The sequence below is a fragment of the Eurosta solidaginis genome, chromosome 4 (genome assembly GCF_040869045.1).
Source record: "Eurosta solidaginis isolate ZX-2024a chromosome 4, ASM4086904v1, whole genome shotgun sequence".
In the NCBI taxonomy this organism is placed as follows: domain Eukaryota; kingdom Metazoa; phylum Arthropoda; class Insecta; order Diptera; family Tephritidae; genus Eurosta; species Eurosta solidaginis.
This window is the reverse complement of record NC_090322.1, coordinates 211,957,867-211,975,575: the sequence shown is the minus strand read 5'-3', so window position 1 is coordinate 211,975,575 and position 17,709 is coordinate 211,957,867. Positions and strand designations below refer to the sequence as shown.

Genomic DNA, 17,709 nt, shown 5'->3' with positions numbered 1-17,709 from the left:
TGACAGCGCTCATCCCTGTACACTATATCACTTTCGAGGCTTATAAATATCATGGTTAGCTAAGCAAACAACGTTCCTCATTGCGACAATAAGAGCTGTACGTAAAGGAAGTTTCACTTATTCACACAATTTTGTGCAACATATCTTAACATATTTCGCTGGGCTTGGCGGTTGCGCATAACAACTTCACCTTTATGAATCAAATTTTTCATTTATTCAATTATTTTACAATTCTAGCTTTTCTAGGCATTTACAGACAAATGTACCAATACACAAATATATATATGTTACATATATATCATATATTTTATTATGGCCACCACTCCAACACATTTCCATTGTCCAGTGTCGCTTAAATAAGTCGTACCAACATTTTTCTTAATCCCAAAATGGCTTTGTCGTGTAGAGAGCTTCGTGCACACAAACAAGTGGGATTGTGAACTAGTAGATTGACCTCCAACCTATGACATATTGTGTATATATGTACCTATCTACTAGTAGATATGTGACTACATTGTTAGTGTTTATTATAAATTAATTTATTCAAGTGAATTTTCCATCTCACGCTCAATGACCTGACTCACTTTTTTAAATTTTTAATTCTTTATACATTCTTTATCTTTTATTTGTTTTATTTGCAGAGAACATGAGGACTACGGTTTTTGTCAGGTGGGCACTTCAGGCGCACTGCTGGATGACAACACCATGGTGCTTGGTTCGCCTGGTCCCTTTACATGGCGTGGCACTGTGTTTGTCACAGAAATTGGTGGCGAATATTTGGAGCGCGATAAGACAATGTACTACGGTGATCATTTGGAGAATACTTCGCCAGTCGACAAGTATAGTTATTTGGGTAAGTGAAAAAATGTGAAGGTTAAACATACAAACAATAAATATTAGGGTAAGGTTCTTTATTTGGTGTTTACCGAATCGGATATCGAGCTTTACTTAGACGCGAAAAACTTACATAGTTTATATTAGCCCAAGGTCGGCCCTTGGGGAGGCATTACCTTAAATTTTCGAGAGCTAGGTATATTTCAATGAGTAATGTCGTAAGGGGTTTTCCAATGAACGCATGCTTTAAGAGTTATTGAAGTCATAAACTCTGCTATATACTTTAGGTCAGGCAACTTAAAACTTGCCAAAGATAAAGTGAGTGATCGTTGCAACCCGCTTAGTGAACCTTCTGCGCCTGTCAGTCGTTCCCTCTGCGGGTTAGGTTGAAGCTTTTAGGCCATCCCTCCCCCACCCCTTAATTCCATGGAACTTGGCGTCGCCAGAGCCTCAGCTGTTAAAGAAACAGGATTAACCACAACGGGTAGGTGAAGTTGACTATTGGGTTGGATAAGCTATACATTGCGCTATACATTGCAGCCCCTTGAAAAGGTTGCGCTACACAATCCCTTGAATCATTTGGGTATTTTAGTCGCCTCTTACGACAGGCATACCTGCCGCGGGTATATTTCAAGCGCCCTTACCCGTATCCCTGCAGCGCTAAATTTCATAACACGACGATGCACCACGACTTGCTTGATTATGTAAGCAGCTTTCCCGACATTCGCTAGTACATTCAATCTCACGTGGTGACCTGCCATCCAGACCAACGAGATGATCGCTTGGCTACTTTATTTAGACACTTCTTACAATTATCAGCCTAAGAGGTCGTAAATGGAGATAGTGTCGCTAAAGAAACCATAGAATTTCTCGATTCGTACTACTTCGGATTTAAAGATGCTATCTGGGTTTGGGTAGACGAATAAAAGTGCGAGTTTAGGCTGCTTAGGGAAGAGACTTCGACACCGCGGAGTATTTTGTACTCGTCGTGTAGAGTGAGACTATTTCTGCTTTCACTCTCTCTTCTCTAATCCCATCTTAGGGCAAACTTCACCCTAAAGCTCTTGTCAAAGTTAATTGTGGGCGAAAGCTGGTTTGTTGCCGCGTCTACGCAGAGAAGCCTGATAAGGTTTTAAGTGTAAATATCACATCATAAGCTTTGATTATAAGTCCAAGCTCCTGGCAAGGCACTGATGTCCTTAATTGCCTTCATTTCTATGTTGATTTTCCAGTTGAGCTTTTTGTCTTTTTCTAAGCCTAGGTCGTTTACGCTCGTGGAAAACACGAGTGTGGCGTCATTCAAATGAGACAGTTGAAATGGTACTCCGATCGGGATCAGTGGATTCTTTATTTGAAATAAATAAATCCAGTTAGGACTGAGGATTGAGTTTCTCAATTTTTTCGGATGTATCTTACTTATTGCGCTTCAAGAAATCGTTACCAATGTGATGCTACCCCAATATTTTTCAAGCAGCAATCCATGCAATAGGAGTTTGGGGGAGAAAATGTCTACGGCGGGGCTTCCCCTCGTGGAGTAAGCTCGGCAGCCAGGCAGGCAGCCTTGCGTGCCCAAGTACTTCTAAGCTTACACAAGTACTTCTAAGCTTATGGATGAATGTATAGGAGGCCTAAATGATTTGGCACCAGGGACTTGAAGGTAATGAATAAGCAAGCGAATGCATCGCTCTGACAACACAGAAATTCTCCCTTTTAAGTGTCGCGACTCCGAAACCCCTCGGAATATGGACTAAAAGCCTGAAGAAGTATATAAAAACATTAAAATAGGCTGAAAGGTCAATCACAATATATCTAGTTAAAGGTCGCAGTGCATCGCGGCCTAGTATTAATAGTAACACTTGTCCGCCACAAAGCAGAAATATAGTTTCGTTGAGATACCGTAACCCCACAGATTAAAAGTAGAGTTTAAATCTTCGACGGAAAAAAATTAAATACTGGAGCCGCTAGCAGAATTTATGGAAATTACACATTATCATTTCAAAGCGTCCAAACCGAGAAGCTTTTATAAGGAGATCTCTCATAAAAATGAAAAATCTGAGTTAGAATTTTTTGAGGCGTCATCGATACGAAGTTAAACGCAATCCACATATCCAAGAATTCGTTAATCTTCTCTCCTACATTTTTTCAGGCATGGCCGTCACAGGTGGTCGTTATTTTGGTGATCGCATGTCTTACGCTTCGGGTGCGCCACGCTCCAATGGACATGGACAAGTAGTCATATTCAACAAAGCCAATACCAATCCCATACCCGTTAAAATGATACTCGAGGGTGAACAATTTGGTTCAAGTTTCGGATATGAACTTACCACAGCCGACATTAATGGCGATCAAAAACCCGATCTCATCGTTGCTGCACCATTCTATTTTAATAAATCTGAAGGCGGCGCTGTATACATATATCAAAATGATAGGGATATGCTGCCAGAAAAACCAACGATGAAGCTAACTGGTACAGTAGAAAGTCATTTTGGACTTGCGCTCGCCAACATTGGTGATATAAATAAAGATAATTGCGAAGATTTGGCGGTGGGCGCACCATACGAAGCTGGTGGTGTAGTTTATATATACTTGGGTTCACTCACTGGTTTGGTGGCGAAACCTGCACAGCGCATACAAGCTTCAGATCTCGGCTTACTACCACATCCGCTTCTTACATTCGGTAGTTCGATAAGCGGTGGTACAGATTTGGATGGTAATTCATATCCCGATGTCGTTGTGGGCGCATACAATTCGTCCGTGGTGGTAGCGTTACTCTCAAGACCTATCATAAATATACAAACTACAGCGCGTGGTAGAGAACTCAAGAACATTGACCCAGCAAAATCGGGCTGTATACATGATGCTTCGACCAATTTAACTTGCTTCACGTTTGAAGCATGCTGTTCGATTGAGCCTTATGAACCTGCTTCAGCGAATAAGGATTTGCGGTTATTGTATACAGTCGAAGCAGAGACTTTTGGTGGTCATAAAAAGTTTTCACGCGTACTTTTCGATCGCGAGAATAGACGCAGTAATGTAGTGAAACGTGAAGTGACGGTGCGTACCAATGGACGCATGGCTTGCGAGCAAGTGACGGGTTATATCAAAGAGAACACTAAAGATATACAGAGTCCGATCAAATTTCGCTTGAATTATACAATTGTGGAGCCGAAATTGCCACGTTCAGGTTTAGAAATATTAAATCCGATTTTGGATCAAACACAGGCATTTGTAGAGTTTGAAGGTACATTCCAAAAAGATTGCGGCGACGATGATATTTGTGAGAGTAATTTAATATTGAATGCGGAGTTGGACTTGAATATGGAGGGTGAGTACTAATAAAATGATGGATAGTTGAATGATGAATGAAATGCCTTTACTTATATGTCATATTTCTATGTATTTCGCAGTTGACAACTATGCTTTGGTACTGGGTGAGAAGGACGAAATGCGCGTCAATGTGAATGTGCTAAATAAAGCTGATTCGGCTTATGAGACTCAACTTTTTGTGGTCCATCAGAAGAGTGTCTCATATATTGCAGCAAACCGAACGGTAAAACATAAAATGTTTTGCTCCCACAAGAATTTTTTGTATTTAATTCATATTCCCTTCTAGAACTCTGTGATTTGCAATCGTTTTAACGACACGGTGGTCTTTTGCACACTTGGCAATCCTATGCGCCGCAATGGGGCTGTCTATGTGTCGCTACGCTTTGATCCCAACGGTTTAGAAAACGATGAACGTACACTAAGTTTTCATGTATTCGTTAATACAACGTCGCGTTTGGTTGGTGAGGCAAAACCCGACACCCAGCTCGATGTGCGCGTGGTGAAACGTGCTGAATTGAGTTTGCAAGGTTGGGCAAAGCCCGAGCAAAGTTTCTATAGTGGCGAAGTGAAAAAGGATAGCAAAGTTATGCAGATGGAAGATGTCGGATCGCCTTTGATGCATACTTACCAGGTGAGAGGAATATAAATTAAACTAGAAATAGTCCAGTGTACATAACATAAATTTCATAACAAATCGAAGGAAAATGCTACATAAGTTTCTTCTCTAGATTAACATAAGTGGGATTTATGACTCGAAACCGAGTTGGTTAAGGTGAGGATGAGGAGGGAGAGGCTTTGTGAAGAAATAGTGATATAAATAGGGGCGGTGGTGGGGTGAGAGGCAGAGGAGTAGAGGGTAATAGGCAAGAGCGAGTTGTAGATATAAGGACAGAATGAAGGAAAGTGAGAGAGAGAGAAGAAGTACAGGAAAAATAAAAAGGAAGAGGTAATGGGAAGGGCAGTGTCAAATGACAGGGGAAGTGGAGTGGAGGAATAGGAATAGAGAAAAAGTAAAGGAGAACGCTAGCATAGTTTAATATACGGAATTCATTCTTTTTTCGAAGAATGGACAAAATCTTCTAAAAATCTTATTTATTCGCTGAGGTAAATGAAGAGAAAGAGAGTGAGGAAGATGCTGCCGGCCCGTGTGAATTTCACATAGGCTGAATGGGTGCTGGTGTTCAGAGGCGAGGAAAAGCCGAGAAAAGTAATTAGAAGAGTTTGATATATAAGGATAGGGAACAACATGTTTCGAGTCTGCATTGCATGCGGCTCGTTTTCTGATCACGTGCCCTATCGATTCGAGTTTGGTATCGACGTCGATTTTGGCTCAAGCTGCAGTTCGACATACTGTTGCGTTTTCACTTTTGATTCGGTTATTCATTTATATTATGTTGATAGTACCGTGTCCGGATTCAAATCCAGTTCCTGTTCTGTTTTCCCTTTCGGTTGTACTTCCTGTTCCGTTTTCTATTTGTTTCGCTCCATTTGCGTTGCATTCTTTTCCTTCGAATTTCTTTCTTCCCCTTTTCTTTACTTTTCTATCGTTTGTTATGATTTTCCTTTTACTCCCTTTCCATTATTTTCAATATGGACCACCCCAGCTGTATTAGCTGCATGGAGAAGGACGAGGTAGAATAATCCAGTCTTTTTTTGCTGATGAGCTAGAAGGTTTAATGTGATCATAGCAAATCGTTCCCCAGATTGTCGGGCTAGTACCTTAATGATGATCTTTTTCGGAATAATAAGGACCATCTACACCGATAAAACTCCTCAAAAGACTTCGAACAGACTCCTATTGCTACAAGAAGAAGAAGAGGTATCGATACGGTGACCCTTATCAACCCTTTCGCGCCAATTGTATTAAGGTATACCGCCTTCTCAAGCTTAATACATCAAGCTGGCGGTCTTTTTTTTTTTTTGGGAACAAGGAGGAGAGGCGTTGGACTAAATTTGAATTCATGTTTTTGTTGTTGTTGTAGCCGGTACGTTCCGGTAACAAGCACCATTAAGGTACTAGCCCGACCATCTCGGGAACAATTTAGTATGACTACATGAATCCTTCAAGGCCATACCGCCCTCCCACCCCTAGATCCATGAGGAACCTGTGGTCGCCAGAGCCTTGGCTGTTAAAGAATCAGGATTCTCCACGGGTAACTGAGGTTGACAATTGGGTTGGAGAAGCTATATATTGCGCTGGCAATCCTTTGAAAGGATTGCGCTACACAACCCCTTGAATCAATTTGTTATATTAGTCGCCTCTTGCGAGAGGCATACCTGTCGGGGGTATATTCTAAGCTCCCTAACCGGCTGGGGGTTGCATTCATGTCGTTGGTCATAACGTTCCAAATCAAGGATAACTGCAATCAACATAACCCAGCCAACCTGATGATTTATTATCTTTTATAAGGGGAAGTAGCGTTAACCGCGTATGTAACCTTATTTCGGTTCCTTAGTTCTGCTGAAAACCACCCCCCACCCCCTCATGAGAACGTTATAATATCTTCTATACTAGCACTACTACTCCAGGGCAGTACGGCCCCCGACACGAGTGTAACGGTCTTTGTAGACAGCTAAGCCGTCTTAAAGGCATAAGAATCCAAGGTGATGAAGTCGAATACCGTGCTGAGACTTTGACCATTGCTAGATTCCATAAATCATCGCAATGTCTCCCTCTGCTGGGTCACTGGGTACAGCGATATTGTAGAGAATGGATTCGCAAGTGAGATGGCTAGGACATGCAATTACCGCTGGTTTGTCTCCTGATTAATTGCGCTATTGCACCAATGCTCCGGTGGTGGCGCATACCAGAAAGCTCCCTCTGTAAATGCTGTCTGGATGTGGCGGAAGAAGAGTAAATTCATCACTTTCTCTGGCGATGTCCAGGACTACAAACAAGACGACTCAACGGGCGCGGGCTCTTTCGACAGTCTGGCAGAGGTTGTGTGGTTCGTTGAGGACTACTGGGAAGTAATTTGGTTGGACAAATGTGCCGCCAGTCGGCTTTCATTGAGGGAACTTACAATGGACAAAACTGTTTCCGAGTGGAAGTGTAGGAAATTTCCATGCACGCACTCCTAACTTAATCCAATCTAGCACTACTAAATTATCAGTATCTTGAAACTAATTTACATTTTAAAACTCTTCAGATCTACAACGATGGACCATGGAAAGCACCAAAGATCGTACTCACCATTTACTGGCCACATCAGCTCACCAGCGAGAAGAGCAAAAAAGACAAATGGTTACTCTACATAGAAGCTATGCCCATTGTAGAAAATATCGAGCTAAGCGAGTGTTTTGTCTCACCAGAGTATGTCAACCCACTCAAGCTGACATCAAAAACGAAGTCTAACGAACTATTTGATACACTGCTTATGGCACCAGCGCCTTATATGATGAGACCAACAAACAAGACACAATACTTCCCCAGTCGCTATAGCACTTATAGTGAAAAAAGTGCCTATATGAAGCAAAAGGCAACACAGCGGCCGGGTCTACATGAAGAGGACGATGACGACGAAGTAGATCGTTATTTGAATCGTGTACGTCGAAATACATTAGAACGTATCATACGACCCGAACGTTTTATGGACAGTAGCGGAGAGCATGCAAATCGAAAACGTGACATAGTCGAATTGGATTGTAATAAAGCGACAGCATCCTGTGTAAAGATACAATGTGATATCTATAATATGCCAGCTAAAACCGAAGCTTATGTGCATATAAGAGCGCGCCTGTGGAACTCGACGCTTGTATCCGAATATCCACGCGCTGATTTAGTGCGTATAATGTCAAGAGCGCAAATTAAAATACCGCTCGAATATTCGGTGGAACAAACCGATGCGAATGTTTTGGTAAGGAAAATATCTCTTAATTTTTATTAATATTCGTAAAGTGTTGCTTAATTATTTTCTTTACTCTTTCTTTAATCGCCAGGTGGAAACACGCGCCTATCCCGAACTGCTTGATCAGCAACGCGAGCCACCCACTTCTATATGGATATACATTGTTGCTATTATTTGTGGTCTCATCGTTTTGGCGCTTGTTGTTATTGTGCTGTGGCGTCTTGGTTTCTTCAAACGACGACGTCCCGATCCTACGTTGAGCGGTAATTTGGTAAAGAAGAGTGAAGAAAAACCATTCCTCAATGATACAACGAGTAACGGACGTGGCTTCTAACAACAGGGGACAGTAGGGTGGGATCTCGCACAAAGGGCACCGCCTCAACCGCAACGGACATGTTGTCTAAAAGTTGAAAAGAGCACCGAATCGTCACTACTTGCCTGCAACAATAATAGTTTTTATTTAAACAACAACAACAATAATAATAATAACAATAACTGTAACAACAACAATAACAACAGCTACCACACAAATGGCTTTAGCATGGCTAGTGGCAGCTACTACAGGTATCCATGGTCCAGTAATGGGCACACAGATGGTGCCGTTATTGATTGGGGTTCGCATTGGTAGGCAAGTGTGAACGGTGCGTGAGGGGTTTTCGTCCGTTAAGGTTATTTGTACGTACGACGTAGCTTTTATGGGTTTAACTTAATTTTTTATTATTATTATTTTTTTTTGTGGGTGGTAATTGTCTGTGCCATTTTACTTAATGTAGGCATAAAATTTATTAAAAATAGGCTACAAATACAAACCGCTTCAGGAGGTTTTGCAAAAAAATATTTAGGTCGTGAGGAAAAAATTAGCATAAAATGCACAGCAACTTGTTTATATTGTATTTAGAATATAATTTTATAAGAACTTATTTAAGTAATATTAAAACAAACAAAAGCTAAGAAATAAAAATAAATAAATATTAAATATATATTCAGTGCAGGGTATGTCTAAAAATAAATACTTTTTTCCTTTCGGTAAAGAGAAAATATTGATTAGGACACCCAAAACGATAACCTGTAAATATGACAGCTTTTTATTTTAAAGTTGAGTAAAAGTAACAACAACTAACCATGATAATTGGTTGTTATTGCAAAGCGAGGATTGCCCATTTGCTTTTAAATGCTTTCACGCATTTTTTTCAAGCAATGTTTGGGACATCAGGACGACAGCTGCTTCGATCATACCTTGTAAATCTCTTCAAAACCTTTTCTCCTTGGAGTGGGATGTTCGGACTGTTTACAAACGCATTCGACCATCACCACATCTTGCTGTTATACAACTTTTTCCCAATTACCTTCTGCTTCATTTATTTATTCTTCCATATTGTGGCGAATATTAGCATCACTATAATGTTAGTAAATAATCTTAATAACAACTAAAAAGCAATCAGCCACACTTATGTACAAGACAACGAAGAATATTCCACACACATAACCAGTAGCTCGAAGTGAAGAGATTATTTCACATACACATATTCAGTCAGCAGACAAGAGCAGAAGCTGTTACTCACACATACACATGCATATATGTAGCTAAATAACAAAGTAAGAGGTACAACTGTTCCAGAAGGCATGTTCATGAAAAGTCTAGACCTTAGGAGAAATAGGTAAACAAGTCTAACTGAGAGTATAAAAGCAGCGCGATGCAAGCGATAGTCAATCAGTTTGATTTAAACACGATAGTAGTGAAATATAATTGTGAAATACTACTCCCAAAGTAGTCTAAATAAAGACCATTTCGCAACACTGAATATTGGAGTTATTTATTCGACAGTTCATCGATTCGAACCCTAGCAGAAAGTGCATAATTACCAGGAACTCCAAAAAACTCGTTACAATATAAATGGCATTATCGGCGGTCCGTTTAGAACAGGTCACAAAAACTAACTATGAAAGTTGGTTGTTATTGCAAAGCGGGGATTACCATACAAATCGTATTGGGAATCACATACAATTTGAGGTCGAACTTTAGCCTCAAATAACTACTTAACAAGTGAAGGTAGCAAAAAATCCAGTTAGATCTTTTTGTAGATCGTTCAATTTCCAATAAGAGTATGTATAGCTAGTAATTTGTGAACTAAGGATTAGAGCCATGGTACACTTTTTTGGAAAACTCCGCCATACAGTTTGCATGGAAAAGCTAAAATCGCAATGAGGCTCCTCTAAACATATAATTAAAAAACTGAGATTTTTACAAACTATCTCTTTGAATGTCCTGAGCAAAATTTTCTAAATACCAAACGAAAAAAAAAATGTTTATTAGCCCACCCTAGTGTATACGCATAAGTATGTATATATTTAGTTTAGACAGTACTCAATTTAGATGTTAGCTTCAAAAATAGTATTTAAAAGTGTGATTTTTTTTAAACTAAACACTGTGCAACATACAATTTTTAACTACTACTTTTTAGAAAAGGAAGTTTTCTCACAGATAATTTTTCTAAACAAACTTATAGTCCAGCACGTTTTAGTTATTTTCTATTTGCTTTAAAATGTTGAGGGAATAGCAAGGAGTATTTGGGTATTTGAATTAAAATCTGCTACAATTAGCTGTGACGGCCGCCCATCAAAGTCCGTTAGTCGCGTTTTCGAGCACCAAGCCATCTTAAAAAGTTTTTAATTTGGGAATACCAATGTGTGTGATTCCACATCCATAACCTTTGAATTCATAGGTGCCGATATGAATTCTTTATGGGCTTTGACATATTATTTCATTGGCGCAACTTGACGTTGCTGCTTTGTCTTAATTTGCTGAGCAATGCAGATTGGCGGGCGCCGTGGTGTAATGGTAGCGTGCTCCGCCAACCACACCGAGGATTCAGGGTTCACGCCCCGGGAAAAGCAACATCAAAACTTTTAGAAACAAGTTTTTTCAATTAGAAGAAAATGTTTATAAGCGGGGTTGCCCCTCGGCAGTGTTTGGCAAGAACTCCGAGTGTATTTTTGCCATGAAAAGCTCTCAGTGAAAACTCATATGTCTTGCAGATGTCGTTCGGATTCGGCATAAAAACAAGTAGGTCGCATCCCGCCATTTTGTAGGTAAAAAAAGAGGAGCACGACGCAAATTGGAAGAGAACCTCGGTCTTAGATCTCTTCGGAGGTTATCGCGCCTTACATTTATTTATTTATTTTTAATGTCGATTACAATTTATCTCATTGAAAGGCGTTTTTCGGTAACGAGCCCCAAGGACAGCGCACAATCCGGATACGAAATAAAGAGATGACTACACCAATCCAAAGCAGACTTCCCGCTTGCAGCTAGTTCTCATTGCGAACAGTCGCTACAAACTCAGGGGAGCTTTAAAGGCAGAATGACTCCCAAAAATCCCAGACTTTCTGCCGTGAACAAGATGTTACGCCGGTTGTTTAATGCATCTTGCACTTTTCCCACTCACGTGGACTCAAGTGTAAGAGTAGAAATTGAGCATGACTGTAACACTGGTACTGCTTTCCTAGCAGTACGGCCACATTCCTATACACTCCAGGGAGTGGGAGTGCATTCAGTGAGAGGCTTACTCAATAGGTCCTGTCTCTGCGAAATGTAAACGAATGTACCGCTGCTTGGAAATGATGGTTTGGTACACGTACGGGCGCAGCAAGGTGCGATGTGTATGAATCCTATCGTGACGCAAATGGGGAGGAGAAACACCTTGTTAGAAAAAAAACATGAATCAGATTCTAGCTAATAGTACTAAAGCCCAAAGATGGGTACGGGAATGCTTATGGTAACCGGCGTACAGAGAGGGTGCTTTGAAGGGGAAATTTATTCTCATTGCTATATAGCGAAAGAAATGACAATCCCGATACCCCAATTCAGACGACGCAGTATATGTTCCGCCACCTGACTATGCCGAAGATAGAATGGCAGCATTACGGACTAATGGCCGAGCTGTGGTTGGGAGTAGAAGTGTTGGTAAACAGCATACATCAAATCGTATGCAAAATTTATTTGATCGAGCGTACGGCTCCAGATTGGAATTGTTTGAATCGATTCCGAAAGCCGCGCTTATTAACGAGGAATCAGCCTGCTTAATATCGCACTTTAGATTCTATATAACGTATTCTGCGAAAGACTGAAAACCAACGTCAACAAACTGATTGGACATAATCTACCATATTTCCATGATATGCTAAACCTGGAGAAGGTCCACGTTGTTGTTTTAACGACAAAGAAATGTATATTGAGTTCCAGAGCATATGGGTTTAGATGGGAATGAAAAAGCGGATGAACTACATAAAAACGGCACATCTTTCGAAGCTTGCTCCTTAGATGTTCCAATTAGATTGGGCTAGATTGAATGAGGGCGAGAGGTCGAACAAGCGGTAAAGGCTTGAACCCAAACGCGGGGCTGCAAAGTGTCGAAGATCATGTGTACGTCTTACAACATTAGGCTAACAAAGTTGATCCTATTATTAAAACGGGAGGACTGTTGACTCATGACGGGTATTTTGAGTAGGCACTGCCTTCTGGCGTTACATGCCGTTAAATTAGGCTTGGTCATTGATAGTAGATGTAGGAAGTGCCGGCTGGAGGACGAAACGATCGAACACACTTTGTGCTCGTGCCCTGCGCTTGCCAGGCTAAGACTCCAGCTATAAGGAGTGATACGGCTGTCAGATCTAGAAACAGCAAGTGGCATAGATCCTAGAAAGCTTCTAGTATTTGCCAAGAGGACGAAGTAATCAAACTTCTGCGGACTCACTCAGCCTATGTGAGGTCCTCATGGACCGACCAGTTCAACCTAACCTAACGACAAAGGGAGTACCGAAAGCTTTGGCTAGTGTCATAGCAGCTGTTGATCTTGTTACGCATATAGATCCGGTACGTTCCAGTAACTAAAAAAATTAAGTTACCCGTCCGAACATCTCGCAAACAATTTCCTATGAGCACGTTGAGCCTTATAGATGGCAGAAGACCCATGATAAGAGCTTCTGACAGCGCGGAAAGGAAATTGCCTGTATGCTACTCTGTCTGACTTTGAGCTTTGTCAAATAACTTTAAGCAACACCATCTGCTTCAAAATAATTGGTAAGGAACTTTTAGAGCTATTGGAAACCAAACTTTGTCGCCATGAAGTATTATTTTTGAATTTTAATCATGAGCTGCAAGATCTTAACGTAGCTATACATATAGAACAGCAAATAAAGCTGAAAGGATTCGCCATCGGTCCATAATGTGTTTCTATCTGCACCCATGTTTGGTAGCAATAGCTAAGAAAGGAAGAGAAATATCTGCGTTGGAAGAAATGCCCTGTTGTTTTAGAAACGCCCTGTTAAGAATTTCAGCTCCACCCAACTTGTTGCAACATCTAATTGCCCACGTTTCTATCGCCAATCCCCTACACGCAGACCTACCCCTCCCGCTTTCTACGTTATATATCACACTTATCATACGCTACGGTATGAAGACGGTGCTTACTTTTAAGTGTTACTGTTATTTCAGTATTGCTATGCACTTGTTTTAAATCATTTAAAGTAATTTGTTTTATTCATTCAAATAGGAAATTTTTAGTAAATGAAATATTTGCTTCGAATTTTAGTTTATACAAGTAGGACATGAATGTAAATAGAGATGTAATCTATAAGAACATACAAACATACATATGTACATGAATTTTTTTTTGTTGAAAGTGGCTCAAATGCACATCGAATTTTTCAGAGTTCATGCAAACAGAATTTGCATCTATTCAAATCTCTTTTTATGAGAAATTGTTTAATACCACGGTTCGACCAAAGCCAAACTCCCTGCCTGCCAGTTTCAACCGATTGCTAAAACACGTCTTTAAATACCAGAGACGGTATTGAAGACGCGTTTTAAGCTCGGTATGAATAATCCAAAGGCGTAAGTAAAAGGTTTCATTTATGTGAGATTATTTGCATAAAACAGTTGGCAAGCACGGTGTTTGGTGGAAACATGGTATAAAATATACCTAAAATTAAAAAAACTGAAATTTTGTAAAATGTATTTATGCAACTTTCAACATTAATGATTAATTATGTTTAAGACGACGACGCTTCATTTGCGATTAAAACTTAAATAAAAATTAAATAAATTACTAAAATCAAAGAAAATGCCATGAATGTAAAAACTTTTAATAAAAACAACTTTAACACAAACAATAAAACAAAAAAAAAACAATAACTAATATCAGATGGAAGCTACATCTTTGATGAAAGGTTTAAAAAGAAAAAACAAAACGAAAAAAATGTTTAAACAAGTAAAAGCACGTACAGTTGTGGTACAAAAAAAATAGCATCGTAAGGCAAAATGTCATTATTTGCAAATTAAGATTTTTTATTAAAATTGTGAACAATAGGGCTGATTACATTCAACACGACGTCTACAGACCACAGCCATGATAAAGCGAAGTTTGACTACAAACGTAGCCATGGATTAGCCATCATGCCGTCGCAAAGATCCTGAGCCAGATCAATTATAGAAGTCTGGCTCAATTTGTGAACCAGATAATTTCTTTATTTGTTGTGTTTAAGTTGGCAATGCTGTCTTTTATAGACCTTCTTTTTTAAAAAAAATGTCGCTGCTTGGGAGTTATGAAACACAAAGGCGACATCTGCCTATCATAAAACATATGTGAACCTCAGCTTCCCAAGTTTCCCAATGATCCAGAACATTTCCGTGAGAATTGATCGTGATACGGAGTTAGAAAATGCACTGAATGATGGCTATTGCCTACTTGATTACTTTGAACGCGGCAACAAAATATAAGTTATAGGAAACAGAAGCGAAAAATTTACAAAAAAATATTAATTATGTTTAAAAAACGCTCGAAAGAATGATTTTAGATTTTATTGTCTGTTATTTAATTCTATTTTAGTTTTTATTGACAGTATAAAAGGAACGTCACTGACTGTCAGAACCCAATAACAGAATTACGTTTAATCTGGCTATGACGGCATTGGGATTGATTGTCGTGTTGCTCTGTCACGAAAATAACGGCCCTTATAAAAACATGTAAAAATACTTTGACACATGTCGCTCTGTAGTCGCCGTCGTGAATGTAATAAGGCCTAATGGGCTAATCTGCATGCAGTTGTCACGCAATTAAAACGGTTGATCACCAGCAAAGCAAAATTAAGCCGAAGACGATACAATGCCAAATCCGATTTGTCTTCACATTAAAGCATCGAGTCCCGATTCCGAATCCCGGGGGATGTCATTTTCAAATCCTGGGATCGCAAAAGATCGGGATTCGATGCGTAACTTCACACCTTCACACCAAATTTGACAAAAGATGACGGAAAATCGTTTCAATATTCATCAGAAAAGAAGTACATACTTAAAAAAATTTGAAGTCATAGTTTGCAGACATTTTGAATTTCGGTGCTTCTTTGCTAGCCATAACTTTGTACTAAAAATTGTAAACTTCTATGTATGTACTTTTTGTTTAGTATAATATTTCTAACACCCTTATTTTAATATAAGCGTATATGGGACTTTCCATGCCAACGCTGTCTACCGATGTACTTCGCAGGACTGATTTCGCTGCGATTTTCGCCATTTTTTTCCCTCGATAAATGTTTCTACGATTTTTTCTTCCATTAAACTCATGAGGTACGAAATTTGAAAAATACGGTATTTTATTTAATAACTTTTTTGTTTTTGTTGTTTTGTCAGGCTTTTGACTTGTAAGATCATAAATTCGAATCGAGCTCGAGGTATTAACTATATTTTTTTGTCATGCTTAGAGCCGTCTTCTCGACCGCCTGGTAACGTGTACATTATGCAATAAATTCGAATTCATTCCTCAACGTCCTGTTAAATATTTGTTGAATTATTGAAGAAGTCGGCCTGCGCTGCGAATGGATTTGGAAGAGACTCTAAAAATCAATTGTTAACAATTAATATTTTGTTTAAAACTGTGTGAATTTTGTGCCAAAAAGGGAATAAGAGGTAAAAAACTTAGATCGAGGCGAATCTATACAACAAGGCGAACTCAGTACCTGTTGTTATCCCAACAGATAATTGCTTCCTTTTGATTACTTTCCATACAGCGCCTTGTTCTATATGTCAGTCATGGCGAATCCATACCAGGTCGTGGCAAAGCGAATTCAAACAATTCGTCGTGCAGAAGAATGCCAAGCAAGGCGAATTCAGTAGAGTTGGTGTTATCCCAACAGCTGATTGCTTCTTCTTGATAATTTTCCATACAAAGCCTTGCATGGAAGGCCCCATATCGAAATCTATGAAAATGTTCTTTTGACTTGACATTCTTCTGCACGGCGAATTTGTTGAATTCGCTTTGCCACCACCTGGTTTGGATTCGCCTTGATGCCAAGTCAAAAGAAAATTTTCATAGATTTCAATTAACTGACATTTTGTTGTACAAGGCGTTGTATGGAAAATTATCAAGAAGAAGCAATCAGCTGTTGGGATAACACCACCTCTATTGAATTCGCCTTGATGTCAATTAATCGAAATCTATTAAATTTTTTTTTTTTGTGACTTGACATTCTTCTGCACGGCGAATTGGTTGAGTTCGCTTTGCCACTGGATTGTTTTTGAAAATATTTGAGAAAGTTTATCAAAAATTATTAAAAGAAGGAAACAATCGGACAAGCTTCGAGCAATGCAGTGAAAAATTATGGAATTTATTTGAAAACTGGAAAAAGTATAACTTATTTTTGTCCCATTACGAGAAAAGACCAATTTTTTTCATTTTTTGTTTTGTTTTTTGGGAATTTTTAAAAAATTCTAACACAGTCTTAAGCACGTGTTTAAACTTTTTTAAGCCTTGTAATAAAAATGGCTTTTAAATAATTTATAAAAATACAAAAAAATTCAAAAAGTCTTGTAATTGATTTCCTGGACGAATAGGGACAGCCCAAAATTTCCAGGCATTTTAAAATCGCTTGTATCCCAAGTAACTTCAGGAAAAAATTATTGAAATGTTTTGTAAAAGAGTTATTTTCAAAGAAAAAGTTGTACAGTTTTCAACGAAATTGGTGATAAAAAAATGAGTAGGATGAGTTGGCATGAAAGGCACCATATATGTGTTAACTTTTAGTCATTAAGATATCAGGCTCGAACTTCTTTTTTTAATTAATGGAGCAGGAAGAGTGTATGTTTGTGGAATAGAATACATATATGTATGTAAATATGTTGCCTTGTGAACATGTATAGAATTTAAATAATATATTATATGCATATATAACCGTTGGCTTATAATTATTTAAAAAAAAAAGTTTGTTTAAGACGTATTTTTAAACTTAAACCTAGCATATTTTTAATTTATTCGCATAAGCTTAGGATTTTGTTTAATACACTTTTTTAAAAACTATTTTTTAAGTAGTGGGTAAAAACTTTGACAAGAATTGTGAAATATATTTGTCTATAGTAAACAAATATAAAGATGTAAATATTTCACAAAATGCATTTTTATTTCATAGGGTTTTATTATGTCTACCAAGGCGTATTCAGCACCAGGAGTTGTTATCCCAACAACTAATTGCTTTTTCTTGATTATTTTCCATACAATGCCTTGTGGTCCATGGCGGAACCGTACAAGGTGGCAACACGGTGACATACCTACAAATATAAATAACAGTTCCATATTCTTTGCCGTTGTACATCGATGGACTAATGTCAAAATCGTACTGCACCGAAAGTTGGAGTATCAAAGTATCTTAA

At 38.9% G+C, this 17,709-nt stretch overlaps 1 protein-coding gene across 1 annotated transcript in view; it reads left to right on the top strand.

The window, feature by feature from the left end:
• The window catches only part of mew (multiple edematous wings), a 509,649-nt gene extending 492,782 nt beyond the window's left edge, over window positions 1–16,867 (top strand). Inside the window, exons 6-11 of the mRNA XM_067784699.1 lie at window positions 642–853; window positions 2,981–4,159; window positions 4,242–4,384; window positions 4,448–4,792; window positions 7,311–8,018; window positions 8,101–16,867. Of these exons, the coding sequence (XP_067640800.1) occupies window positions 642–853; window positions 2,981–4,159; window positions 4,242–4,384; window positions 4,448–4,792; window positions 7,311–8,018; window positions 8,101–8,343 (2,830 nt within the window). The 3' untranslated portion in view covers window positions 8,344–16,867. The remainder of the gene's footprint in view (window positions 1–641; window positions 854–2,980; window positions 4,160–4,241; window positions 4,385–4,447; window positions 4,793–7,310; window positions 8,019–8,100) is intronic.
• The last annotated feature ends 842 nt before the right edge of the window (window positions 16,868–17,709 follow it).